Source organism: Aythya fuligula, chromosome 1, assembly GCF_009819795.1.
Source record: "Aythya fuligula isolate bAytFul2 chromosome 1, bAytFul2.pri, whole genome shotgun sequence".
Lineage (NCBI taxonomy): Eukaryota > Metazoa > Chordata > Aves > Anseriformes > Anatidae > Aythya > Aythya fuligula.
This window is the reverse complement of record NC_045559.1, coordinates 82,644,592-82,671,210: the sequence shown is the minus strand read 5'-3', so window position 1 is coordinate 82,671,210 and position 26,619 is coordinate 82,644,592. Positions and strand designations below refer to the sequence as shown.

Here is a 26,619-nt window from a genome sequence, read left to right as displayed (position 1 = left end):
TAGAGTAGTTAATGCTTACACCTGTGCTTGGGATCAAAAGTGTATTCTTGTCAGTGTAACACCTCTGTGACATACTCAATATGCTGAAATGTTTCAGACTGGTGACCCAAAAAATATATATATATATTTTTGCAAATGTTAGCCATAGCTTTTTCAATCCTCTGTTCCACGTAGGGAAAACAGAAAGTAGCAGGGAAGAAAAGCATCCAAGGATCACTGCTGGCAGGGTGGAGGCTCTGAGCGAGGGTCAAGACAAAGAGGTAGGATGAGGAGAAGCACGGATGAAAAAATGAACGACAACTGGAGACAGGAGGCATGCTTATATTGTGCAACGGAGTGCTGTGTGCCAGTGGAGCTGGCACTGGAGCAAGAGGCACCAAGAGCAGTGCTGTGTCCAGGATAAGTAAGAATGCCCTGCAGTGGTACAGTACCGCTGGGAAGAGGGTGTGGAACAAAAGCATAGGGAGCCATTAGCTTGTAAAGATGTTGCAGGGACATTGTTATGGATGTTTTTAAAATGCTTGGGTGCAGCGGCGATTAGCAATACAGAGAAACCCACGGGGGAGATTATTACATCTGTATTCAGTGCTGGGTTTGGATGCTGTACAGTAAATAATGCTTGGAGGCACATAATGGACAATAAGAAGTATTAAATAAATGCCTGTCAAGAGAGCACCATCCAGCCTGTTTGCTGAGAGAGGCCCTGCTGAGGAAGTATTTTGTGACTGCATATTTGAAGGCTACCAGAATGCAGTAAGAGGGCTTGCCCGCGTGCATGCAAAGCCCCTCTCGTTCCAGCTGTGCGGATGCACATGCCTGCATCTTGGTTTTTGCTTATACAACCAGCCTTAGCTTTGAAATCGAAGGCAGTCGGTAAGGGCGGTGTTTAGTCGCTCCTAGCTTCTCCCCCCTGGTTCGTGCTCACCCAAAGTCTGTGCTTGGGTTGGCTCCTCTGCTAACTGGTGAACCGAACCAGCTCCCCGTCCCCTGATTCCCATCCCCAAATGACCACAACTTTTCCAAAATGGCCATTTGCATCTGGAGCCAGCCTGAACTTTGCGAACAACGGAGAGCAGTGGCGGCGGCAGCAGCCAGCCCATTTTCCTGACACAGCGAGGAGCCCACGCACGGTGGGAGGTGTGGGGGGTGAGGGGGGGGAGAGAGAAGCGAGAATTTCTCAGATTGTTAGCATTCTGGGCGAATTTAAGCCCTTTGTGGCAGCAGCTATGGCAGGGCTCCTTCGGGTCCTAAAGGCACATTTCTGCAGCAGCACCACCCGCCGGCGAAGCCCCTCCGGGAGCTCCCGCGGGGCCCACGCGTGCCCGCTCCCTCGGCACCACGCTTTATTAAAAGATATAAAAAAAAAAAATAAAAAATTTAAAAAAATGAGGTGCGGGGCCGTGAGGCGGCGGCCTCCCCCTGTGGCGGGGCTGCCGGTGCCTCTCGCGGCCTCCACACGAGGCTCTCCCTTTGTGCCGTTGCCTGGTAACCGGCGGGGGATGGGAGGCCGCCGGGCGGGGGGCCGCATGCTGATGGCGGCCGCCCCGCCTCGCCTCGCCCCGCCCGGGGCTGCCCGTGCTGCTGCTGCTGCTGCTGTGTCCTCCCCCCGCTCCCCTCCACCCTTCTCGTTAATGCAGCCCCCTCTCCCAAAAAAAAAAAAATAAAAAAAACAACCCCGGTGCCCGGTCCGCGCTGTTGGGCGGCGGGGAGGCGGGGACGGGCTGGTTCTGGGCTGTTCGGAAATGGGAGGTGGCCGGGGGACGGAGCGGAGCGGGGCGGTGGGAGGCAGCGCCTGAGAGCGGGACGGGGGGCTCGGTGCTGCTGCTGCTGCTGCTGCTGCTGCTGGTGGTGCTGGTGGTGCTGGTGGTGCTGGTGGTGGAGGGGGCACCCCCTCGGAGCCGCTGCCCCAGCGCCCCAGCCGTTGTTCCGGAGGCAGGACAGAGAGAGCGCGGAGAAGGAGGAGGAGGGAGGATATAAAAAAAAAAAAAAAAAAAAGGGAAAAAAAAAAAAAAAAGGAGGTGGTGTGTGTGTGTGTGTGTGTGTGTAGGGAAGGGGCGGGGGGGGGGGGGGGGGGGGAGCAGCGTTTAAATCCCTGCCCCCCGCTCCTCTCCTCCTCCATTCCTCCCTTCATTCGACCTCCCCTCCGGAGCCGCCGGTGAGTCCCTCGCCCGCTCACGGCCACTCCCGCGCCGCTTGTCATCGCCCCCCCGCTCGCCGCGTCCCTCCGCGGGTGTCCCCGTTCCCCCCCGTACCCCCGGTCCCCCCCTTTCCTCCCCTCCCCTCCCTATGCACGGCGATTCGGGGGGCGCCCGCCACCGTCGGGGGGCGGCGGTTCCGGGGCGCCCCGGGGCGCGGTGGCTCCTTGGGGAGGGAGGGGGGGGGGCGGCGGCCGCAGCCCGCTCCCCACCGGGGCTCGCCCCTCGGACGGCGCCGGGAGCGATCGTAAATCACCGGGGGGCGCTGCCCGGCCCCGGCCCCAGCCCCAGCCCCAGCCCCAGCCCCAGCCCGGGGCTTGTTTGCCTTGGCCGGCCTCGCCTCCGGAGCGGCGCCGGGAGGGGAGGTGGGGGGGGGGGGCTCCGTGCCCACCGCGGGGGTCCCGGGGCGGGGACGCCCCCCGCGGAGCCCCCCCTGCCCCCCGGTGCTGCCGCGGAAAGTTCGGCGGGGGCCGGGGCCGCCGCTGCCCCCCGGGGCGGTGGGTGCGGGCGGGCAGCGGGAGGAGACGGCGGAGTTTGGGGGGGGGTTTGCGGCCCGGCACGGTGCGGGAATGAAAATGAAACAATGCTGGAAGGGAGTCAGCCCGCTCGCTGCCTCCCGGGCAGGCTCCGCTGCTGCCAGCTCCGGAGAGCCTCGGCGAAATCCCCTCCGCCCGGAGAGCCGCGTATTGTCTGTGCCCCTGCGCCCAGGTGCAGCGGGGAGCGGGCAGCGAGACCGCCTGGGCACAGTGCATTGGGGTCTGAGTGGGGAACGTGCTGTGGAGTGTGGCTGCTCCCTCCCTGATCCTTAGGATCCCCCCCAGTCACGCCATCCTCCGCCTAGGGACCCGCTGCCCTCTCCTCTGGACCTCGCACGGGGACCAGGGAGCAGGCGAGGCCCGTCCGAGCGGGTGGCATCGCAGTGGCATTTGGGATCCCTCCAGTGCGTTGAGTTGGCCCTTCAGTGGCAATTCGGGGCTCTGGGAGAAGCGTGCTGTGTTTCCCGTGCTGTCCTTCTGGCTGTGCCATTGAGCCGTCGCGCTCTGCTGGCGTCGGGAGGTTGCTGGTTTGTGGAGCTCTGGTGGCTGTTGCCCAGCTGTATTTTGCCAAGTGGCCGCTGTGCTGTTAAGAGGCAGCCATTTGGTCACTGTGGCATCACTTTGTGTGTTGCTTTTGCTTGCAGTTGAGATCTGTCGATAGCTGTGCTATGTTCCCAAAGTTGCTTTTGAAAGAGGCAGTGTCTTCATTTGCATGTCTCTCAGTGCTGCGCTGTGGCTGCCATGACTTCTGCAAGGAGTTGGTTGCCAGTATGGCTACTGGCATGCGTGGCTTTTGTTTGTACAGTCTGTTTTGCAGTGCTGTGGCTGTTGGTGAACAGCATCTCCCTATCCAGCTAGCCATTCAAATCTATTTTATTACCTTTTCTGGGCTGGATTGTATGGGAAGCTCGGTGCTTTCTAGCACTGGAGAGTCATAGGCCATTACCTTAAGGTGTATAGCAAGAGAGCAAAGGAGGAGTTAGATATGTCATTCATTTCATGTCCACCTGAATGGTGGAACATGGTTATACATCCTTCATCCTATATGCATTTCAGTTCAGAGTTCAGTCCCGACTTCCCCCAAGGAACGTGTCCATGTCAGCGCATCAGCCCAATGCCTGCATGTTTACCTCAGTTGCATGAGCACAAATCCCACAGATGTTTGAGTTGAAAGCTAGACCCTCCTTTCTTCTAAGCTCAAGGCTGTAGTGCATCACTACCATGCCGCACGTGCACCCTTGAGGGAGTGGAGGGGCTGAAGCTCCAAGATCATTGCCCATGGATGGGACACTTGTCAATGTGAATGGTCAGATTGTTTGTTGGAATGAATTTAATCCATCTTTCCCTGCTCTTGGCCAGGTTGTTGTTATGTTTGTTATTGGTGACTGCATAACCAATTGTTTTTGCATTTTCCCAATTTCTTGGGAGTAGTATGGTCTTTCAAAACAGACTTTTCTCATTGTGATTCATGGTGGAGCTTTTCAAGTATGGCTGTGAAGAAGTGAATTTATGGTACCGTGTTTCTTGCTGGAAACAATAAAACCCTTTCAAACATTTGAAAATTAAATGTGCAGTGAATTCTAATGAAGGAGAGCAACAGGTATAACCTGCTGCAGTGGCCTACCTTTATGTCTTTCCATATGAATTTACCTCCTGCCCCAGATCTTGTACCCCTTGGATACTTCCAAAAGGTTCTTGCATTCTCATCTTTGCGTTTGTCTAAAGAAGGAATCACAGTCAAGTTTTCATGTGGGCACACTTGTATTCCAAAATAAAACTGGGCGTGCAAGGAACTGTAGCATAGCAGAATCTGTATGCTAAAGAGCAACCTGATCAGTACATTTCTTTAAGATGGTGAGCCTTTATTTGCAGCTGGAATGGATGAGGCAGGTTTTGTTCTTCCCAGAGTTCATCCTCTGTCAGTCCATATATATGCCTTCCTGGTTCCTACTTGATCTTTCTCACGTTCTTCAGCATTTTTCTGGTGGATGGAGGTGGAACCTAGGGGAGCACCCACCGTGGAATTTGGAGCTGTGTAGGGAAGGATTATTTATTTGCTGGATCTGGGTTGTAATACCTTTGCAAATGCAGTCTCTGCAATCTGTCTGAGCATTTATTCAACACTGCCCCTCCTTAAATATCTACCTGCACGTTTACCCAATCTTTTTTTTTTTCCTCTTTGGGTATCTGCCTTTTCATATGAGAATCTGTTTCCCTCCTTTGTCAGTTTGTATCTTCCCCAGTTCTGTTTTTTTTTTTTTTTTTTTTTTCCTCCCAACAGTGTTCTCTTTTGGACAAATGAACCATTTTCTTGCCTCTGGTGGATTTTCTTGACTTCTTTCTTCCTCCGTTAGGAGTTGCTATGGAAGTGCCAACTATATTTCCTGCATTTATCAGTTCATCTCTTCCATCTTTACTTCCTGAGTATTGTTGCTATTGAACTATTGAAGTACAGTAATGCTTTATACATTTCTTAAGGGCTGGTAATCCTAAAGAGAAGGTAACACAAGTTCAGAGTATGTTTAAAAGTGAAAAAGTCATTGTCTTAATGACTCTGAAAAAGTCACTGTCTTAACTACTGTGCTACACCTTGGGTAAGTATTTTCTGCAGAATTAGTTCATGAGATCACAGCCCGAGTCTGCTCACAGTGAATATTTTAACTTACCATAGAATCATAGAATGGTTTGGGTTGGAACAGACCTTAGAGATCACCTAATTACAACTCCCCTGCCAAGGGCAGGGACACCATCCACTTCAACAGGTTGCTCAAAGCCCCATCCAGCCTGGCCTTGGACACTTCCAGGGATGGGGCATCTACAGCTTCTCTGGGCAGCCTGTGCCAGGGCCTCACCACCCTCACAGAAAATAATTTCCCCCTTATATCTAATCTAAACCTACCCTATTGTAGCCTAAAGCCATTACTTCTTGTCCTATTGCTACACTTCCTGACCAAGAGTCCCTCCTCAGATTTCTTATAGGCCCCCTTTAGGTATTGGAAGGTCTCCCTGGAGCCTTCTCACCTCTCACCTTCAGGCTGAACAACCCCAGCTCCCTCAGCCTGTCTTTGCAGGAGAGGTGCTCCACCCCTGTGATCATCTTCATGGCCCTGCTCTGGACTCGTTCTAATACTTCCATGTCCTTCTTGTGCTGGGGGCCCCAGAGCTGAACACAGCACTCCATGTGGGGTCAACTTGAACACGAGGTGCTCCATATCAAAGCCTTGCCTGAGTTACTGAAGCCGTGGTGGCCCCCAGTCGTGTACCTGTTGCCAGGTTGCTCAGGTACATGTCTTATTGTTCTTTGTGTCACGGTGAACACCGAAGGGTCTTTTTGTCCTTCCAGTCGCGTGGTGGGCAATTGTGGGCCTGCAGCCCATACCCTCCATGTGAAGTGCATGGAGAATGATGCAGTGAAGGGGATGTTTCCAGCTCAGGTGGTTTGAGCTTCACCTTTGCTTTAGTCTGGGTGGGTAATTTGTGCTTAGAGCTCTTGGGGGAGAGGATTTTTGTATATGCTAAAAGTTTCCCACAAGTCAATATCGTGAGGAAATGACCCCTTCAGAAGCATTGCTGTCCTTCCAGTTCTGATGATGCTCCTGCAGAAATTCCTTACAGTCTGTTTTTGGTGTTTGTTGTGGCAGCAAACACAGACTTGTTATTGCCTCCCGTAAAAATATCAATGTTTGATTGATTGTTGTGGCAGTATTTTCACCTACAAACCAAAGGGTAACAGCAATATCTTCTCCGAGCAATTTTAGCCAATGATGTTCTGGCTGGGCTTTGCTGAGGAAGAGTAACTGGTTGCTTTCAATCTTCATGTCTCTTGCCCTGGTGACATTGTTCATCATAGATCAGTTTAGCTGGAAAATTTTAGTCATGTACTTGCCTGCCTTACAAGGCACTTGGCGATACCCTGTTTCTTCCACAAGGTTTCTCTGTGTTATAGATCATTTAAGTGAAGGTTATGTTTGAACAACCTTCATCTCTCTCTTTGTGCAGTTGGTCATATATACTGATGCACACACACACACACACACACACACTATATGTATATATTTGTGTGTGTGTATATATCGCAGTATACATAAAATAGTATATATAATATATCACATAAGATACTCATTGTAATGTATTGTATATTAAATTTTAACTCGAATATATATAGTGTAGTGTATCGGATATAAAGTACATCTATAGGATATTATACTGGATACATTTCTGTTTTTCTTTCAGGCAGTGCATCCGATGAAGTGATTTTCCTCAGAATTATTCAGAGTTTGCCAACCTCATTAAGACAGTCCACTCTCTATGAACAGTGGTTTATCCACTCATGATTATCTTGTCAAGCTTTCCTTATGTGTCGTTCAACTGTTGCTTTCAAAGTACAGTTTCACCCAGGACCAGCCCCTGCTCAACCTCTCTATGGCTTCTAACGATTTTAACATTAAAGAACCTGTTCTGGTTAGTTGGCTGGTCCTCTCCCCTACTCAGCACAAGGAAGGGAATGTCACCTGGAGTTTTTTTCAAAAAAAATGTTGGAACATTTTTTTAGAGGAAAAAAAAAAAAACACACAAAAACCTTCTTTAAAGACTTCCAGTGTTATGATAGATCCCTATGCAAGTTTTTCAAGTGATTAATCTATCCCACTTTTCATATTTTACGCTATTTCTGTGTGGAATTTGTCTAGCTTCGGCTCCTATCCATTGGATCTGTAGTCTTTGGCTTGTAGATTAAAGAGCCCTCTGCTATCAGAAATCTTCTTCCTTTGTAATACTCCTAGGCCATGGTTATCACCTTTTAACCTTTTCTCTGATAAGCTAAATATATAGAGCTTCTTAAAGCTCTTATTGTAAAGGGGAAGGTGAGTTATCAGACCTCATATCTTCTTTATTGTTCTTTTTAGGAAGCTTTCAATTTGTCAGCATCCTTTCTGAAGTATGCAGGTTAGAATTGCGCATACTACTCCATAATGGTCCCGCCAATCCTATATATATTCAGGTTAAAATCATCTCTGTATTCCTGTTCTTGAAGAATATTCCTGTCTTTATGCTCTGGTGGATATCATTCATTCAGGAGCACCCCCCTTAGAAGTCTTGTGCTGGGAACTCGTGTTCATTTTGCTATCAGTTGTTAATTACAAGGCCTTTTCAGTGTTTCTGTTTATCCTTGAATCTTCATCCTTGAAAGCATTCTACATTCTTCTGTTCTTCATGTAAAAATCTTCCACAATCAATGTGCTTGTCTTCCATGCAACCTCATTGCCACAGTAATGCCGACTGGTTGGTGCCAGAGCTTCCCATCCATCATTTACTGTATAACCTGCCTCAGCACCACCTGTAAACTTTATCCATGTTTCTGCAAAGTTTGTTCAGCCAATGCCTTCACCAGCTACCACGTTCTATGTTGTCTGTCAGCGATGAGCTTTGGGGTACTTACTTTTTGGTAGTGGATCCACCACAAGGTCTTTTTGACACGACAGGTCATGCAATGCCATAGGTGTGCACCAAGTTTCAGCTCACAGGTTGTCAAGCGCTGCTTTACAGAGATTACCCAAGGCATTAAAAGTATCTCGGGCACTGGTTTCACTTGCCATTATGCCTTTTCCACTGGCTGTCCAGTTTGGGCTTAATTCTGTAAAAACCATGCCTACAGGTTCAGCTGGCCACGTGAAAAGTGGAGGCCTAGATCTGTGATTCTGTAAGGCAGATTCTGTGTCTGTAGATGGCAGCATTTTGGCACGAATTGATTGCTTTAAATTCTTTGTGGATCAGAGAGAGTTCTAGATGTTTGTGATTTCAAGTATTTTGTTGTATCATGACCTTGACTCAGCCATAATCATCATGTTTTGTGTGTTTATAAAATCATCAGAACTAAAGCCAGTTGTTCACCGTGAACTTGGTGATGTATGTAAGACAAAAACCTCTGCTTCCCTCCCAAGGGTGGTTCAGTGCAAGCACAGGGGGGCAGTGGAAGCTGTTCTCTGAGATGTTCATGACAACCTCACATAGCTTTGCATTTTGCTATGAACAGGGGGATTGGGTGGAGACCTCCGAAGATCTCTTCCCTTGTAAACGTTCCTGTGACACACTGTTGGGTTTCCCTTCTCTCAGCCCTACAGTGAGGGCAGGACCATTTCACTTGGCTAAGTCTGTAGACCAAGGGCGAGCTGTGGGATCCCAAGCAAGGGAATGACTCAAAGCTTATCATTGTCTCCAGCCTGCTGTACAACTCTTCACGTGCCCATCTCCTTGGCCCTATTTCTCTCCCTCCCTTCTGCATCATCATCTGTCTGACTTCTTCCTGTTCGGTGCCTTGGCCTTCGCACAAATGGCTGTCACGTTGGCTTCGTTGTTGGTCACAAACTCGTAGAAACAGGGAATCAAAAATATGTATTTGTTAAATATAAAGATTTTATTTTACCTTTATTATGCTCTAGGGAAAGCTGTTTCAGAGCTTCACCAAATGTCTGAGAGTCCTCTAACTTCCATCTTAAAGTTGTCAGTGGCTTCTTTCATACCCATTTGTTCTTATACCAACCTCCTCCCTTAGCTTACGTACCCCTTCTAACTACCTTGTGTTTAATTTTTGTTGTTTTGCAGACAATAATTGCATCACCTCAGCTTTTATATTGTTCTGTTAACAAACTAATGTCTTTATAGGTCTTGTACATAACAGAGACTCAGAGAGAAGTTCTTATGGCAGATGTGTGTGTTGCTTCTCCTCGGTGTATCACTTAGCTCCTCATGCTGCTGAACTTTTTTTTTTTTTAAAATACCAGTGACCACCTCGTCCAGAACCCACTGCCCCAGCAGTGGTCACTGTCAAATACCTAGGAAAAAGTGTAAGTTAAGGCAAGTTCATATGCTGTTTTCCCCTGATACTCCTACAGCTTCCAACCATTTTCAGTTATTCCCTCTTGCATGAAACTCTCCAGTCTCCCCTAGACTCTATGCAAACGTATGGCACTCACGATGTCCTTTGATGAGAAATTATGTAGTCAACCATTCATTTCAAGAAGAACAATCTCTTTCTCTTAGCTTGTAACTTTGTAGCATCGTTTGATGGTCCTCAGTTCTTGTAATGGAAAAGACAGTAAATATTTCATAACCAACCTCTACTTTTCATATGTGGCTTTACAGACCCTGATCACATTCTCGGTAACCTTTTTTTTCTGGACAGAGATGTCTAGCTCACTCAGTCATGCCTCTTCAATGCCCTTTCTAGTTTCCGTGGAAAGAGCAAAACTGTGTGCACGTTTCAAGATGTGAGCAAACCATGGGTTTATGCAAGTGCACAATGGCATTCTCTGTTTTGTTTTTCAGTTCATTTCCCAGGAATTTCTACCATGTAGTTTGCTCTCTTGATGGCTGCTGAATGCCAAGGTGACATTTTCATGGGTCTGCCTCTCATACCCCAAGGGTATCACTCTTGAATGGCACTGGTCAGTTCAGAGTCAGTCATTTTATATGTGGAGATGGCGTTGTTTTTTTCTCCATGTACATTGCTTTATATTTGCCTAGATGGAAGTTCACATGCCATTTATTTGCCCAGTCACTCCTCTTGGAAAATCCTTCTGCAGTTCTCCACAGTCAGCTCTCATCCTTTCTTCTGTCTATCCTGATACTTTCAGCACTTCATTCATTCAAATCCATTTACAGAGTTTGATCCTTTTAGCTCCTGAGCTCTTCTCCACACTGACTAGTTTGCCTGGGACTGAGGGTCTGAGCAGAGAGTCATATCCTGGCCTGGGCCTCCCTCTGCCAGCTTCAGAACAACGTTTGTCTTTGCAGAAAGGAGTGACCATGCTTGACATCCATTGGCCTGTTACGGAAGGGTTGGATGGATGGTATGACTGTGTTCGTATGTATGTCCTGCAGCTGCTAAGTTATCAGCAGTCTTCCTCAGTGTAAAGACTTGCAGCAGAAGCTGCAACAAGGAATTTATAGCTGGAGATAATGAACCCCTTCTCCTGCCTCCAAGGGTAATTCAGCACTGGAATGGGTGTCCCAGGCCAGCTGGGGAAGCTTCACGCTTTGCGTTATTTGGGACTTGCCTGGAGAGGGTCCTGAGCAACCCTGTCTAGATTTGGTGCCAGCCCAGCCCATCTGTGAGCAGGGGTTTGGAGTAGAGGCCTCCAGAGGTCCCTTCCAGCTGAAATCTTCTCTGTCCCTGGGCAGCTGGCCTCCGATGTCTTTGAGTGATTTACTTTGCATTCCTTCATAAAGGGAAATTTATATATAGAGAGAGCGGGAGGTTGTATGTTACAGTAGACCTTAAACAGTTCCAGAGGTAAGGTTTACTCAGGCTTTGCAAATAAAGAAGGTGCTACGCTTCCTAAAATAATGAACATGGAGAGTGTGGTGTGTCCTTTCTCTGAATCATGTGTTGGCCTCCATCCCACTTCCAGTGTTGCATTTTGTGGTCCTCTGCTGGCCTCTGCCAGCCCGTATCTCCCAGTGATCCAGAGTCCCTCCTCTGGGGAGGCTGTATAATTCTACTGAGATTTTAAAGTAAATCTGTTGCATACTTACAGTCATTTTAGTGTGCCCTCAGGAATCATTTTACGATTAATGTAACCTTCTTTAGTACATCCAACCTTCATTTAGTGAATCAAATTTTATTTTCAGTTGCTTTTGCAAAAATTAATATCCTCTTCTATACTGTAAATTAAGCTATTGTTAAATGCATGAATGTTTTTATTATTTATTACCTTGCTCTAGCTCTAATTGTTTCCATCTATTACACTCTGCTCATCAGAAAATATTTTGTTATTCTCAGATATGTTTTTCATTGAATAGAAGTTCCAGAATTACAGCTTTCATACCCAAACTAACATTTTAACACCTCATGGTTGCGCAGGATTAAGAAAAGAAAATATTAACGTAGACTTAATAAAAAGTAGACTGGCTTTATCTCCTTAGGCTGGAAGCACTATGAAAGTTTATCTTTTAGCACTCTTATCTGGCATTACTGCATGAAACGGGAGCATTTTAATTTTCATTTACTATTTTACAGTCGCATGACAAGTGAATTTGTCAGCAAGCACTGTTGTTATGAAACACAAGGGCCAAACCTGTTGGCTGAGGTTGAGCTCCAGCTTCATATGGGAGGTATTATTTTAGACATACGTAGGTAGATCTAAACCCTAGAGTGTTCAATCACAATTTGTATTAAAATTTGTGTAATTTAACCTTCGGAACAGAAGGAAGTTTATGAAAATTCACATTTATATGTACTGGCTAAGTTTATTTTAAAACATTTCATAGTGACCTATTTTATAGTGATGTTTTGGTGAATTTAGTTTACCTAGAAGAATGCAATGAAATTCCAGTACATTGCTAACATAAAACTGATTTATTTACAGAAGATGACAAAAATTGAAAACCATCTCAGTTTTTATACAGAATTCACCTACCCTGATCTCTGAGCACTAACAGCAGTTTCCACGTCCGTCGCAGGCGGTGGTTGCGTGGCATTTCAGTCTACATTTTCCATGCAACACGGTGCTGCCAAGCCTCCCTGCAGAGGTGCTGTGATGCCCTGGCAGTTTGGGTGGGGAGGGCTGTAAACTAGGCTTCAGCCTGGGCTCAAGACGGATCCCCCAGTTTCACAGTAATGTTGGAGAGGGGGATGAAGTTAAACTTCTCCCACTGGACAAGAATTTTAACTGGAGTATGATCATTTGACCAGGTCTGCCATGTTAGTCCTTCACTAATCTGCTCTCCAGCCTGAGTTCACAGCCCCTGCAACCAAGTGTTGTAATTAATTACTCTATAGGAGACAGAAATATGTCTGCATCGATAGCTACCTTTCATTCAGTGTTACGTAAACATATTTCTTCATAACAAAAGTTACTACATTAAAAGAAAATAAAATTGCAAGTCATGGGAATATTCACAACCAAGATAGCCACAGGCATTTGCCCACTGCCATCTTGGTATTCTACCATTTTGGCATCCTAATGTGTTAATTCAAACAAATGTTTTCACTTTTGCGGTAGAGTCACACTTAGTCTACGTATCAAAGGATTGACAACAAGGCTGTGACATGCAGCCTGAACCCTGACCTACTCATTTATTGCTATCTAACACTGAACACAGCACCTTTTCCCTTCCCTCTCTCCTGCATGCCCTATGCTGAAACACCAGGGTTTGAGCATGAAGTCAGGTAATTAGCCATTCAGAAATGTCATACGTCAGGATGTTTTAACAGCAGTACTGTAGATAAAACTTTGTATTTTCAAGGTACCACTCAGTTAACACCAATTAAATCTGAGAATCCTCCCCCCATTTTATAGATAAGGGAAATGGGGACAGGAATTAAAAATGTGTTGCCTGGGATCACTACTCACTGGGCAGTGTAAGATGGGTCAGCTACTGACTTCTCACCCTCAGGTTCATGTCCCCTGGCTATTCTGCTCCAGTGGACGCTCACTTCTGAGTGGTCTTTACCTGCCGTGAGGGATCCATTGGACATCATTCCATCTTGCTTTCAGGACAGTTGCCAGCATCTGCAATGTGTTACAAGGCAGCTGTGTTCATTTTGCCACCCTGATTGCTCCCTCCAGTGCTGACCTGTCCCTTTGCAGAAGGAGGGAGAGAAAAACAGGGATGTGAACATGGGAGCTAATGAATTGCAGAGGAGAATCTGTTTAATTCTGCTAAAAGATCAGATTGATTTTGTTAAGCTGATAAAGTAACAATTGTGGTAGCTCTTTTTCCTAAGTGGTGTGGATACTGGGAGGCTTCAGCCCTCCCTTCTCCTGCCGTTACACCCAGGCAGGACTAGCTGGACCCCATCTGGCATTTAACCTTCTCAGGCAGACTGGAGCCCCGCAGTTGGGCTGCCTGTGCTGGAGCTGACCCTCCTGTTGAGCACAAGCCAAAGTGACAAAACCTTTCAGCCCTGGGTGTATCCTGGGGGCATCTCCCAGGCTTCCCTGTCTCACTTGAAGTTGCCTCCCTGCTTGGCTGGGGTTGTAAATGACAAATAGGCAATACCCATGTGCCCCCATCCTAGACAAACTGGTACTGTTTCCCTTTCCTCTGCTTCTGCTGCCATCTATAAACATTTATTTTCTCAGAACCGCAATCTGATGTGCAAATGCTATACTGAAACATGGACAGACATTCAGGCAACTTTCTAAGAAAGAGGCACTCCGCGCTGTGAGGGGCAGAGTCTGTCGGGTCCCACAAGAGCAGAGCAGCCCCTGATCTGGACAGTCCTGGGGTGAGCCCTGTCTGGAGCTGGGCAGAGAGGAGGAGTGGGATCCATTTTGGGTGACACATGGGGGATGCCTGTTGAGCGTGCAGGAGGCCGCACCAGGGCTTGCAGGAGAATATGGAGGGGCCTTGGCAGGGTGCCAGGCCGAGCTGGGCTATGTGAAACACAAACAGAAAACAGCAATTCGCAGTGCCTCGTAACTCAATCAAGCCTATAAAGGGCTTCACGGGACCAGGAAAAGGTTATCCATTTGGGCAGCACCACTGTCAAGTATTTCCTTTCCAAAACCACAGAGTGGTAAGAACTCATGAGGCGTTTAGAGGGATCTTCTGTAATGGGAAGTTAGGTGTAACCCAGGTTTTGCCACTTTATTAATTGTCAGGGCTCATACTGCTTTTATTTCACACACATTCAGATTAGAAGCAGCGCTGTGATCCTCTGCTCTGACCTCTGACACAGCTGATGCTACGCTGCGCCAAATAGCGCATGGGTCAATTCTGCTTTAGAAAAGACTTAACCCTCTAAGTAGCAGAAACTTCTGCCCCGGTGATTAATTATTGTCTACTGAAATATACCTGTTTGCCTCTGGCTTTGTTGGTACTCTGTATGCAGCGGCAGAGAAAAATACTGGGTTGGTATTTCCTTTAAAAAGGGAAGTTCCAGTAAGTGGCTGCCTGCATATTATTTCTCCGATTTACTTCTCTGGACAGAAGACCATCGTTGTTGTTATGGAGCTACTGGAGAGCCGAAGTGAGACCTCTGCACCCCATGACAATGCCCAGAGTGGGAGCTGCGAGTGGCATTGCTGCTGAATGTGAAATAAGGCACAGCAAGGTGTCAGTAATGCGCTGTTTGCTAGTGCTGTGCCTTCGGTCGGAGCCGAGCCGATACCAGCAGGCTGCCAACATGGCGTGTGCCGAGGTTGTCTGCAGCTTGGGTCACCTTATCATGCTCATTTCACGTCAGAAATGTTAAATCTAGGTGCTTATCTAGAATAGGGTATAGCAGCGGTGTAACGGGCTGAATTAGCAACCAAAGACCAAATTATGTCAGAAAAGCAAGGCGTTGAAAGATGGCAGTTCACAGGGATCAGGAGAGTGCTCTGTCTCCGCTAGGTCAGTTTTCAACTGATGTGAACTATTTCTCTATTAAAGAAGAGATCTAAGCTAATGAATTGTTGTGTGGGGGAATTAATGCTGGATGAGTCCCCTGTGGCCTTCGTGGTGAGGGTCAGATAAAATATTAATGAAATTAAAACAAACAGTCCCCCGTTCTTCCCAAGTACCTTCTGTATGAGTGTGTCTTGGTGTTGGCCAGGGAAGATGAGGAACCCCATAGGAGGCAGGTCAGGGTAATTACTTTACAGCAGCATCAGGGGCTTTCCCATCCATCCCATACCTTTCCTTTGATCCCTGGGTTCAGCTCCCTTTTGAGAAATGCATCCAGACTCCAGCACTGGCTGGCTAGAAGCCGATCTTTTCAGATCTGGCATGGCCTCTAGGAGTCCCAACCTTCAGGTGGTCTTGCACTTACTCCAAATGCTTCCAGGGCAGAGCATATAACACAAAAGATGTAAGTGGATATGTTCTCCTGATGCCTCATCTGTGGGACACATTTCATCATCTTGCAGATTGTCCATCCCAGATGCTGGGTAGGGGAGCTCACACAACAGGCTGGGGGAGGACAGTCTCTTTGGTTCCAGCTCTGCCATGTGGGGCAATGCAAAGGGTCCTGAACTGGAGCCATGCAAACTGGTTTCAGTAGCAGCAGTACTGAAACACCCCGGCCCAATTCCTGGGCTAACACCATCATGGTGCTTTCATACTCTGAACTAGGAGCTGTGTGGCATCATGAGGTGTTAAATATCTAAATACCTGCACTTTCAGGACACAGCACAAATCTACGGGCTTATTCAGAGGGAGCTTGGAAATCTCCCTCCTGTTGCAAAGTGCAAGGATGTGCTGTGCATTTCTGGTACGCAGAGAAACAGCCCGGTGTATGGGGAGGAAGGAGGCCTAAGGAGATGTTCCAACCTAAACAGTGTTGATTCTCTTTGCATCATGCAAAGTCAAAGCTAAATGCATATTCTTGCACCTATTTCTGTACTTTGCACACTGAACAGCATGAGCAGGACCCGTCACATTTTCTGCATAAGATGCTGGTACATGTGTGCATGTGTGTATGCTCTAGGGATGTCAGGGCTGTATGATGATCTTTGCAACAAAGACTTTGGGGGGCTCGTTACACAGAGTTAGCTAATGACAGCACATGGTGAGTTAGGGATAGTGTAACTTACTGCACTGATGATGAGTGCAAAAAGGGGCTTCTGAAGTTAGAAAAATAGCCATTAGGGTCTTTTTAAAGCATTCTCCTATTTTATTTTATTTTATTTTATTTTATTTTATTTTATTTTATTTTATTTATTTTTTATCATCTCTCTCTCTTAAGATCAAATAAACAAAGAAATGGAAATGATAAAATGTTTTCAGGGAAAAATCAACATACTGATAACCATTCCTCCCTGCTTCCTCCAAAACGTTCTTCTTGCATCATGACTGCCTTGCGTTTTGTGTCTCAGTCCTAGAAATTGGAAATCAGAGATGACAGCAGCCAAATCTTTTCCCCTACTGATGGGAAGGTTTATTGCATTCTTGGTAAAGATCCTTGCATCTGTGAATAATAACAAAAGAAGCAGAAATAATTTTGTCACGTTTCTACTATAACAAACCACAAAAGGATGTCCCACAGCATACTCACTCTTTCTCCCCTCCTATCTCCTTGTCTGCCTTTCAGTACACACCAGGATCTCGTTGCCCTGCTGGTGTAAGCCCTCTGTTCCAGAAGACTTGCACTTTCCCATCTCAGTCTCCCCAGAAAGAGCAGAAGGGAGCTGCAGAGCGATAAAAATTTATGTTTTCATCAAACCGGGCCAAGGAGAATGGGGGTCCCGCACCCAAAAGAATGAAGACCCGACAGAACAAGGACTCGGTACATGGGGTGGGAGAGGGAGCTGGGACCCCAGCAGGAGCAGTGGGGTGGGACTGAGGCTCACAGCAAAGACAGTGACCCTGAGTTTGGTGTGGTGGAGTCCCAGGGCCAAGGGTCCGGGGCTTTGGGAGGCTAGGAGATGGGGCGGGAGTGGAGCAAGGTGCAAAGCGGGACTGATCTGATCATCCCTCCCTAGATGTCAATGCGGAGTGGACGGAAGAAAGAGACTCCAGGGCCCCGAGAGGAGCTCAGGACACGGGGTCGAGCTTCCCCCGGCGGCGTCAGCACCTCCAGCAGTGATGGCAAAGCTGAGAAGTCCCGACAAGCGACAAAGGTAGTATAAGCTGGGAGGCGAGCCTGGGGGGGATCCAGCCATATGGACCATATGGGATCTACTATACAGTCCATGCTGGGTTAGCTACCTGCAGTGGGTGGAGCCCTTTTGTCCTCAGCACCCTGCACTTCCCGATATTTCCTACGAACCAGTTTTCAGTCTCACCTGCTCTTTTTAGTACTGATTTCTGCCTTTCTCTGGCTCACTGCTGCATCCTACTATGCCCCTCTGTCTGCTAAGCTCTGCAACACAGGCATGGTGGTGGCTGTGTCTCTCCTGCTGTGGGCTGGGAAGCCCTGGCAGGGTGGGAAGTCTTCCTGTGGCCCTCCCACCTCCCTGTTCTCCTGCTCTCCCTTACAGAAAGGCCGGGTGGAGGAATCCTGCACCCCCAAAGGCAGCAAGCAGGGGCGAACGGAAGAGATCTCGGAGAGCGAGGGGGAGGACAGCAATGCTCCCAAAAAGACCAAAACTGAGGTGAGTTCTGACTGCAGTGGTTACTGGCATGTCCTGGGCCCTACCTGTGCTGCTCACACCCGCCTAGCTTGAGATTCTGGCTGCTGGGGAGCCCTGGCACCTCGGGTTTTGCTCTACAGGCAGAGCCTAAGCGACATGTGGCTGCAGAAAAGCCACCAAAAGTGATAACCAAGCAGATGGAAATTCTCTTTCTTTATTTAGCCTTGTCTGAGGGGAACTGCTGTGTGCCCTGCCTCTGTGGCAGGAGCTGGGTCACCCACTGGCTCTGCATGCAGCTTTCTGTCAGGTTGGACTCTACCTCTATTGCTCCTGCAGAACAATGCAAACCACAGATGCTCCAGGGGGTGTTGTACGAGCCCCAAAATGTGCAAAATCTGCCCAGCCCTGCGCTATGCGTAGTTAAAGCAGGGCTTTTCTGAAAGGCCAGCGCTGGGCTGAGTCAGTGATCGGGCAGCTGGAGGAAGCCTCAGCTCATGTAGGGAACTGGAGCGGGGAACTGGAAGCACAGAAGAGCTGGTAAGGAGTGAGGCAGAGAGAGGACATGCTCAGGGGGGAAACGGGAACAGGTCTCCTTGCCGAGGAAGGGAGGTGATGAGGAAAGCCCTGCATGAAGGGGAAGAGCCACTGTGGGTCTAGGGGCTGCGTGTGTGCTGCTTTGTGCCACCTGCTGGTAGCACCGGGCTGTGCCTTGGCCAATGGCCCATTCCCAGTGGTGCTGGGACCTTTTACATGTGATAATTTTCAGCCTCATCTCTAACACTTACCTGCACCTCCGAATATAAGTCACGCATCAACTCCTCCTCAGGTGTGTGGTCTGGGAGACCACCTAACTTCTGCTTCCTCCTTCTGCTTCAGGAGCTACCCTGTCCTCCATCCCCGTCCGATGTTGACAGCCTCGATGGCCACAGCTTCAACGACGAGATGAGCAGCGACCCGCGGGACATCGACCAGGATAACAGGAGCACCTCGCCCAGCGTCTACAGCCCCGGCAGCGTGGAGAATGACTCCGACTCCTCCTCCGTGCTGTCCCAGGGGCCGTCGCACTCCTACCACCACCCTCCGCTCTTCCCCCAGAGCCCTCCGGTTGCACCCCCTCCTGACAACCTGGCCCGGCCACCCGAGCCTGGCTTTGGCCTCCCAGGCGAGGTCCACCCCCAGGGCCCCCCTGTGGGCCCCTACCACCCCCAGCTGGAGGGCCAGGCCTCCCGAATTTTCCAGGCTCAAGCCCCACAGACACCCACCTCCTCCTCCTCTGCGGTTGCAGCCTCTTCTGCCCCCTCTTCTTCCTCTTCCTCCTCCTCTTCTTCCTCCTCCTCTTCCTCCTCCTCCACCCACACTCCTCTCTACCCCACAGCCAACGTGGTTCAGGTTGGGGCCAAAATAGCCAGCGGCGCAGGGGGGCTCTCAGCACCAGGGGGTCGCGAGCAGACCCTTGGCACCAAGCACAACCCGCCGCCCACCACCCCCATCTCGCTGGCCTCGGTGGCTGGGGGGCTGCCCCCTCAGAAGACGTCCCCGGTCAACCCCCCAGCTGCTCCCCCGGCCTCAGCTCCTTCTTTCCCCCACGTCTCCGCCAACCTGCCACCCCCGCCGGCCCTGCGCCCCCTCAACAACGTGGGGGCCGCCTCCAGCTCCCCGGGGATGGCGGGGCAGGCTCTGAGCGGGCACCTCCCGTCGCCCCACGGCATGGGGCAGGACAAGGCGCAGCCCCTGGCCCCCTCGCGCTACCCCTACGCCCCTCCACCTCTGCCAACCTCCAGCTCCTCCGCGCAGTACCCTCAGCCCTCCCCAGCCCAGCCCCTGCCCAGTTACACGGCCTCCTACGGGCACTCCTTCCCCCCGCCCAGTGGTCTCTCGGTGTCCAGCCAGCCCCCCAAATACACGCAGCCCTCCCTGCCCTCCCAGCCTGTTTGGAGCCAGGGGCCACCCCCCTACAGCCGCCCCCTGGGCAATACCAGCTCCCACCCCGCTGCCTCCTTCCCCAGTCAGTCTCCCCATCACCAGCAGCCGCCCCAGCAGCACCACCACGGCCACGGGAGCGGCGGGGGGGTCTCCCCAGCAGCAGCAGCGCCCCCCCCACCATCCTCGGGGGGCTATCCCCACGCCCTGGAGTCCAGCAGCCATCACCCTTCTCATGCCACCTATGGGCTGCGCCTCTACCCTCCCCACAGCCAGGCCACTTACAGCCAGGCTCCCTCTGCCACCGCTCCTTCCTCCTCCTCCTCCTCTTCCTCCTCTTCTTCCTCCTCCTCCTCTTCCTCCTCCTCGTCCTCCACCTCTTCCCAGGGCAGCTACCCCGCCATGTGCACTCACCCTCAGGGGCAGAGCCCTGCCACCTACACCTTCCCCCCGCCGCCGCCCCCCTCCCCAGCCCATGGGGCTGGCCCTCCGGTCACCTCCGCGGCCACCACCCTCTCCACCGTCATCGCCACCATGGCCTCCCCCTCCACAGCCCCCTACAAGACCATCTCACCCCCAGTGCCCCCCTCAGCCGTGGCCCCATACGGGAAGCGGGCGGCTTCCCCCGTCCCCACCTTCCAGCCCCCTGCACCCTACAAGCCAGGCTCTCCCCCAGCCTCCTCGGCTGCCCCTTTCCGGGCAGCGACCCCTCCGGGCTACCGTGTGGCCTCCTCCCCCGTGGCTGGTGGCTACAAAGCCCCCTCGCCAGCCCCTCCTGGCCCACCGCTGGCGGGGACCATGGCTGCCCCAGCCCCCCCGCCGCCCCCGCTGCCGCTCAGTGCTGCCCAGATCAAGCAGGAGCCGTCGGAGGAGTACGAGCCCCCAGAGAGCCCCGTGCCACCCGCTCGCAGCCCCTCGCCGCCCCCCAAGGTGGTGGACGTGCCGAGTCACGCCAGCCAGTCGGCCAGGTGGGGACAGCGGGGTCCATGTCCCCATCCCTGTCCCCATCCCTGTGCCTTGTCCCCCTGCCGTACCCACACGCTTCCCTTCTGGTTCCCAGGTTCAACAAGCACCTGGACCGCGGCTTCAACTCCTGCTCCCGCACGGACCTGTACTTCGTGCCCCTGGACGGCTCCAAGCTGGCCAAGAAGAGGGCAGACTTGGTGGAGAAAGTGCGGAGAGAGGCTGAGCAGAAGGCGCGGGAGGAGAAGGAGCGGGAGCGCGAGCGGGAACGAGAGAAGGAACGGGAGCGGGAGAAGGAGCGGGAGCTGGAGAGGAGCGTGGTAGGTGTGGGGGCAAAACCCATGCTCGAGGACGCCCTTGGTGGCTCCCCGCTGGGACCCTGACGTTGTTTCTCTGCTGTCTTGCAGAAGATGGCCCAGGAGGGCCGGCCGGTGGAGTGCGCGTCCCTCGGTCCCGTCCCGCACCGCCCCTCCTTTGAGCAGGGCAGCGCCGTCGCCACCGTGCCGCCCTACTTGGGCCCCGACACCCCGGCGCTCCGCACGCTCAGCGAGTACGCCCGGCCCCACGTCATGTCCCCCAGCAACCGCAACCACCCCTTCTACGTGCCGCTGGGCGCCGTCGACCCGGGCCTGCTGGGCTACAACGTGCCAGCCATCTACAGCAGCGACCCGGCCACGCGGGAGCGAGAGCTGAGGGAGAGGGAAGCCCGCGAGCGGGACCTGCGGGACCGCGACCTGCGCGAGCGCCTCAAGCCTGGGTTTGAGGTCAAGCCGGCCGAGCTGGAGCAGCTCCACGCCGTGCCGGCTGCCGCCATGGATCCCTTCCCACGCCACGGCGGGCTGAGTCTGCAGACGGCCCCCGGCCTTCATCCCGCTTTTCCCTTCCACCCAGGGCTGGGCCACTTGGAGCGCGAGAGGCTGGCGCTGGCAGCCGGCCCGACCCTGCGCCCCGACATGTCCTACGCCGAGCGGCTGGCGGCCGAGCGGCAGCATGCCGAGCGGGTGGCCGCCCTCAGCAACGACCCGCTGGCCCGGCTGCAGATGCTCAACGTGACGCCCCATCACCATCAGCATTCCCACATCCACTCCCACCTCCACCTCCACCAGCAGGATGCCATACACGCAGGTAAGGGCCACCTCTTCAGCCAGGAAGGGTCAACTTCATGGTCATTTGGCCTCCTCTGCACTCCCATCCCGCCAAAGACCCCGACCTCAGAAGTGAGGTGTAGTCCCATTTCCTTGTCCTACAGGACAGCGGGGTGAAAGCAGTTTAGTGATGCAAATCTCACAGAAACAAAGTCCAGACTATAATATAAAAGAGTGCTGTGTCTGCTGAGGTACTGGGAGATGGCAGTGGGGTCTGGTAGCTGAGTCACAGGCACCCATGCTCATCATCCACCATTACTCAGAGGTGGCAACAGGTACAAATTAATGGCCTGGCAGCGAGTCCAAAACACTAGAAAGAGTAGTTTTTTTTATATAATAGGATTTTGCTTTTGGGTGCAGACTTGCAGGTCGCTGCAGCACTGGCTCTAGGGATCAGTGTTTCTCCCTGAGGATTACGGGAACAGAGCTATGCCAGACTGCTTCGTGTGAAATTCAGTGCAGGGAAAAGGAGATGTTACTGCATTGCCTGGCCTTGAAGTCATTCATTCCACCCCTAAGACAAAACGACCATCTCCACGTCTGTTTCATTGTTGTGCCTTCCCTGTGTGGCCTACAAGGCATGGGACAATTGATTTCTGATGTCTTTCCTTCCCAGCCTCAGCCTCTGTTCACCCTCTTATTGACCCACTTGCCTCGGGATCGCATCTCACTCGGATACCATACCCAGCTGGAACCATCCCCAACCCTCTCCTCCCTCACCCCCTACATGAGAACGAAGTGCTGCGCCACCAGCTTTTCGGTAAGAGTGCTGGTGGGGTCTGCTGGTCTCCTTGGAAGAGCATCAGCAGAGCTCCAAGGGGCAGGATGGTTGCGAGAGGGTTGTGAGACCCAGCGAAGGTTTATTACAGAGAGACAGAGCTCTGGGATGGCGTAGGACAGGCGTGCAGTATCGGGGAATGAGCGAGTCCTGCACATTGGCAGGGCTGGAAGATTAAGAGCTTGGACTGAGCTGTGGGACCATGGGCAAGGGTGGAGCTGTTCCATTAACTTGTTCGTTCTCTCCTTTGTGGTTGCAGCTGCACCCTACAGGGACCTGCCGGGGTCTCTCTCTGCGCCCATGTCAGCAGCACACCAGCTCCAGGCCATGCACGCGCAGTCAGCCGAGCTGCAGCGCCTGGCCCTGGAGCAGCAGCAGTGGCTGCACGCCCACCACCCTCTGCACGGAGTGCCGCTCCCCACGCAGGAGGATTACTACAGGTGCGTGACCTGCTCACACAACGCTCTTTGCTCACATCCTAATGCTGGCCAGCCTTGGCCTGAGGAGGGCAGAAGAGGGGAACGTGCCCCTGACCCCCCCGGTGGGTGGGTGGCTCTAGCGTGGCCCCACACTGGGTGCAGGGGTTGCTTGCTATGGGGCACAGCCCCCTAAGGGAGGTCGCTATTGGCCAGAGGTTGTTGTGGGGTTTCAGCTCCCATCCTCAGCAGCGGGGAAACCAGCACGTTTCACAGGTCGTAATACAATTGTGAATTATACCTGTGCCAAAATACCAAATGTTCACTTTGGCATGCTTTTACCAAGATGAGACATTCACGAGTGGACAGGGAAGCATGTTGGGAGAGAAATGCAGTATTTTATATTTTGGGTAGCACCTCTTACATTAAAGATTTGCAGGGTTTTCCAAATCTGCACTGTCATGCAGGACTAGGCTAGCGAAAGGCAGTGCACAATACTACGTCTTTTCTCCCCGTGTCTTGTCTCTCATAATCACTTTGTTCGTCTTTATCCTAGTCACCTGAAGAAAGAAAGTGACAAACCCCTTTAAATGGACTCCTACTGTCAACACGACATCCTCATGTCTTTCTCTGAAGAGGAGCAATCAATCAGCCAAATCCCGGGGGAGGGGAAGCTGCGGAGTTACACATCTTGATCCTACCAGGCAGCAGACTGCAAGAGAGGATGGGACCAAAGTGGAGGATGGCATCCTGGGAGCAGAGAGTGGAGAAAAGGAAACAGGGAGGGATTGAAACGCCAGCAACCAACACGAAATGACTGGCACGCGATTTCAGCACGGCTCTGAAGTGACTGAAACCAGCGTCGTGAAGAGCCCCAAAAGACAAGGACTGGTGTGAATTCGAGATTGCAGCAGCTCCATCCTGTGTTTTGAGGGAAGTTACGTCAAGCAAAAAGCGCAGCGCATTGCAGGACCTCACGTTCACGATGCAAAACCCAGCAGAGCCTTTTTTCAAGACGCCTCCTCCCCCCCCCAAACACACACTTTACATGTAAGATACTGCTTCGTGAGACAGAGAAACAAAGCGGAACTTTCCCAGCCTGGCTTCCACATCTCCCACATCCCTTCAGATGCAACCACGGCGTTACCGGACCCTCTCCAAAACCGGCTTCTCTTGCCTGGTGCCAAGGCGCTGGTCCCGGCCAGCTGGGTGCAAAGCACCCCCCAGACTTGCCTGCGAGGTGGCGGCGCCTCGAGGGGACGCGTGGGGCCACGAGGTGCGAAGCACCGCCGGCCTCCCCGAGCAGCCACCCCCCCATGGACCTTCCAGCCCCACCGGGAGCGCCGATGGGGGGCCGCCAGCTCGCACCCCAGGGCCACGGCGACCCCCTTGCCCCTCGCCCCCTTTCTCCTCGGTGTACTTTAAGTCATGCACATCCTGTTATAGACGTGGCAGTTTTATGTAGCAACTTGTGACCCCCCCCTCCTCCCCAATCCCTGTTATCCCCCCCCGCCCCGCGTGCGTGTCCCACCTCACGGTTGTATAACCCGAGCGGCCCCCTATATATATATATATATATATATTTACTTATCCATTAAACGGAAGGAGAAAACCACCCGGCAGCAGCACAGCTCTGCAAACGCGCCCGCACCACCACCACCACCACCACCACCACCCCCCCACCCTGCACACTCCTGATACCTCCCCCTCCCCAATAACCACATTCTAATAATTTATATATAAAAAATATATATATAAAGCTCTTAAAAAAGCAAACAAATGAGCAAAAAAAACCAAAAAAGCAAAAAAAAAACCCTTCGGGAAGCAGCCTGCGTTGTGTTCATTTATCGCTGCCGGGGGCCAGCAGCGCCCCCCCCCTCCCCCATCCCCTCGCCCACTCCCCTCCCCACTCGCCCCCCCCCCCCGTGGGACCGCGCCGCCGCCAGGCTCCGCCCACCGCCGCCGGGGGCGGGTCTGCGAGAAGCCACGCCCCGCTCCCCGCTCCAGCCAATCGCGGCGCTCGCCTCGACACACCCGCCGCCGCTGCGCCAATCGGGAGAGCGCGATTTGCATACGGCCGGTGCGGCGCTGCGGGGCCCCGTTTCGCCGAGCTGCGGCCGCTGCGGCGGGGATCGAGCGGTGCCAGGCACGGGGGGGAGCACGGGGAGCCTCCTGAGGGACACCCCACGGGAATGTCTTTCCTCACCGTGACCTGGCGGCGGGTGGGCCCGGTATGGGCGCGGCGCGGGCGGACCCCTTCACAGTGATTTCAGCTCTTTTAGTATTTGTCCAGCAGGTTTCCCGCGCGCGGGAAGCCGCCCCTGGCGGTGTAATGATAGGGCGGGGCTGCGCATGCGCAGCAGCGTGCGGCAGAGGGGGGAAGGAAGGGGCAAGATGGCGGCGTCCGCGCAGGGCCCGGCCGCGATGCTGAGCGCCGAGCAGGCGAAGGGTGAGGGGGAGTGCGGGGTGCCGCGGGCCATGCGGCGGGGCTGGTGCTGGTGCTGAGCCCGCCCCGTGTGCCCGCAGTGGTGCTGGGCGAGGTGCTGAAGGCCTTCGGGGCGCCCGAGAACGCGCAGCGCATGGAGGAGGCGCGGGACAACGCCTGCAACGACATGGGCAAGATGCTGCAGTTCCTGCTGCCCGTGGCCACGCAGATCCAGCAGGACGTGATCAAAACCTACGGCTTCAGCAGCGACGGCGAAGGTGGGTGCGGGGCCGGGCTCCCCGCCCGGGCTCAGCCCTGCCCTGTGCCCGCTGCCCAGCCTGCTCCCTTTGCAGGGGTCCTCAAGTTCGCCCGGCTGATCAAGTCCTACGAGTCGCAGGACCCGGAGATCGCCAGCATGTCCGGCAAGCTCAAGGCCATGTTCCTGCCGCCCATGACCCTGCCGCCGCACGGCGCCGGCACCGGTGGAGTGGCCGCCTCGTGAAACCTGGAGCTCCGCCGGCCCCGGTGGTCTGCGGTGCTCCGAGCGGGGATGTCTTCACGTGGCTGGGGGCTGCTGGCCCGCCAGCTCCGCGGCACGGAGAGGTTGGACGAGGGAGGTGTTGATCTGAACGGAATCGGCTTCGTTGTGCATGGTTGTTTGTCTGTTTGTGAATAAAAAACGTCTTGAAAATGCCTTTAGTGGTTTATGAATGGACGTGAGCTGATCCTCGGGTACAGATCCCGCTCCCTGACGCAGGGGCAGGTAGAGTGATGCTCGCTCCTTCTGGAGTTTCATCTGATGAAACCTGAGCTACTGTTACAAGGGGCTGCTGTGCACCAAGTTACGCAGGAATGCAGCTGCTACTGCAAACCTTAGTATGAAAGCACAAGGCTCGGTATCTCAGTGACTGAATTTTTTAAATGTCATTTGAGAGATGCTGAGCCTCATCTGGAATCAGAACATCCTGAGTTCAAAGGGACCCACAAGGGTCATTGAGCGCAACTCCTGGCTCCACAGAGGGCCACACAAAACTCAAACCATGTGCCTAGGGGTGTTGTCCAAACACTTGTTGAAGATCAACCAGCTTGCTGCTATCACCACTGCCCTGGGCAGCCTGTCCCAGTGCCCGACCGCCCTCTGGGTGCAGACCCTTTCCCTAACCCCCAGCCTGACCCTCCCCTGTCCCAGCTCCGTGCCGTCCCCTCGGGTCCTGTCGCTGTCCCCAGAGAGCAGAGCTCAGC

General features: G+C 52.5%; 2 protein-coding genes and 1 non-coding gene across 5 annotated transcripts; all 3 read left to right on the top strand.

Moving 5' to 3' along the window:
* Positions 1 to 2,102: 2,102 nt before the first annotated feature.
* ATN1 (atrophin 1) lies at positions 2,103 to 24,623 on the top strand. Of its 2 annotated transcripts, none has more exons than XM_032203215.1 (10): positions 2,103 to 2,155; positions 16,749 to 16,943; positions 17,140 to 17,277; positions 17,638 to 17,751; positions 18,607 to 20,618; positions 20,711 to 20,933; positions 21,021 to 21,738; positions 22,375 to 22,518; positions 22,796 to 22,976; positions 23,509 to 24,623. In XM_032203215.1, the coding sequence occupies exons 2-10, from the start codon at positions 16,866 to 16,868 to the stop codon at positions 23,540 to 23,542; spliced, it is 3,642 nt and encodes a 1,213-aa protein (XP_032059106.1). In that variant the 5' UTR covers positions 2,103 to 2,155; positions 16,749 to 16,865; the 3' UTR covers positions 23,543 to 24,623. The 2 variants fall into 2 exon arrangements, with proteins under 2 accessions (XP_032059106.1, XP_032059114.1); XM_032203223.1 differs by lacking the exon at positions 2,103 to 2,155 and adding an exon at positions 13,946 to 13,961.
* Positions 24,624 to 25,094: 471 nt separating this feature from the next.
* Positions 25,095 to 26,072, top strand: C1H12orf57 (chromosome 1 C12orf57 homolog). 2 transcript variants are annotated; one of them, XM_032203244.1, is made up of 3 exons: positions 25,095 to 25,183; positions 25,479 to 25,655; positions 25,731 to 26,072. In XM_032203244.1, exons 2-3 carry the CDS (start codon positions 25,532 to 25,534, stop codon positions 25,877 to 25,879), a joined length of 273 nt encoding a protein of 90 aa, XP_032059135.1. In that variant the 5' UTR covers positions 25,095 to 25,183; positions 25,479 to 25,531; the 3' UTR covers positions 25,880 to 26,072. The 2 variants fall into 2 exon arrangements, with proteins under 2 accessions (XP_032059135.1, XP_032059127.1); XM_032203236.1 differs by lacking the exon at positions 25,095 to 25,183 and adding an exon at positions 25,240 to 25,401.
* Positions 25,214 to 25,272, top strand: LOC116485222. Its single transcript, XR_004252823.1, has one exon. It is a non-coding gene; the product is annotated as a U7 small nuclear RNA (small nuclear RNA).
* Positions 26,073 to 26,619: the final 547 nt, after the last annotated feature.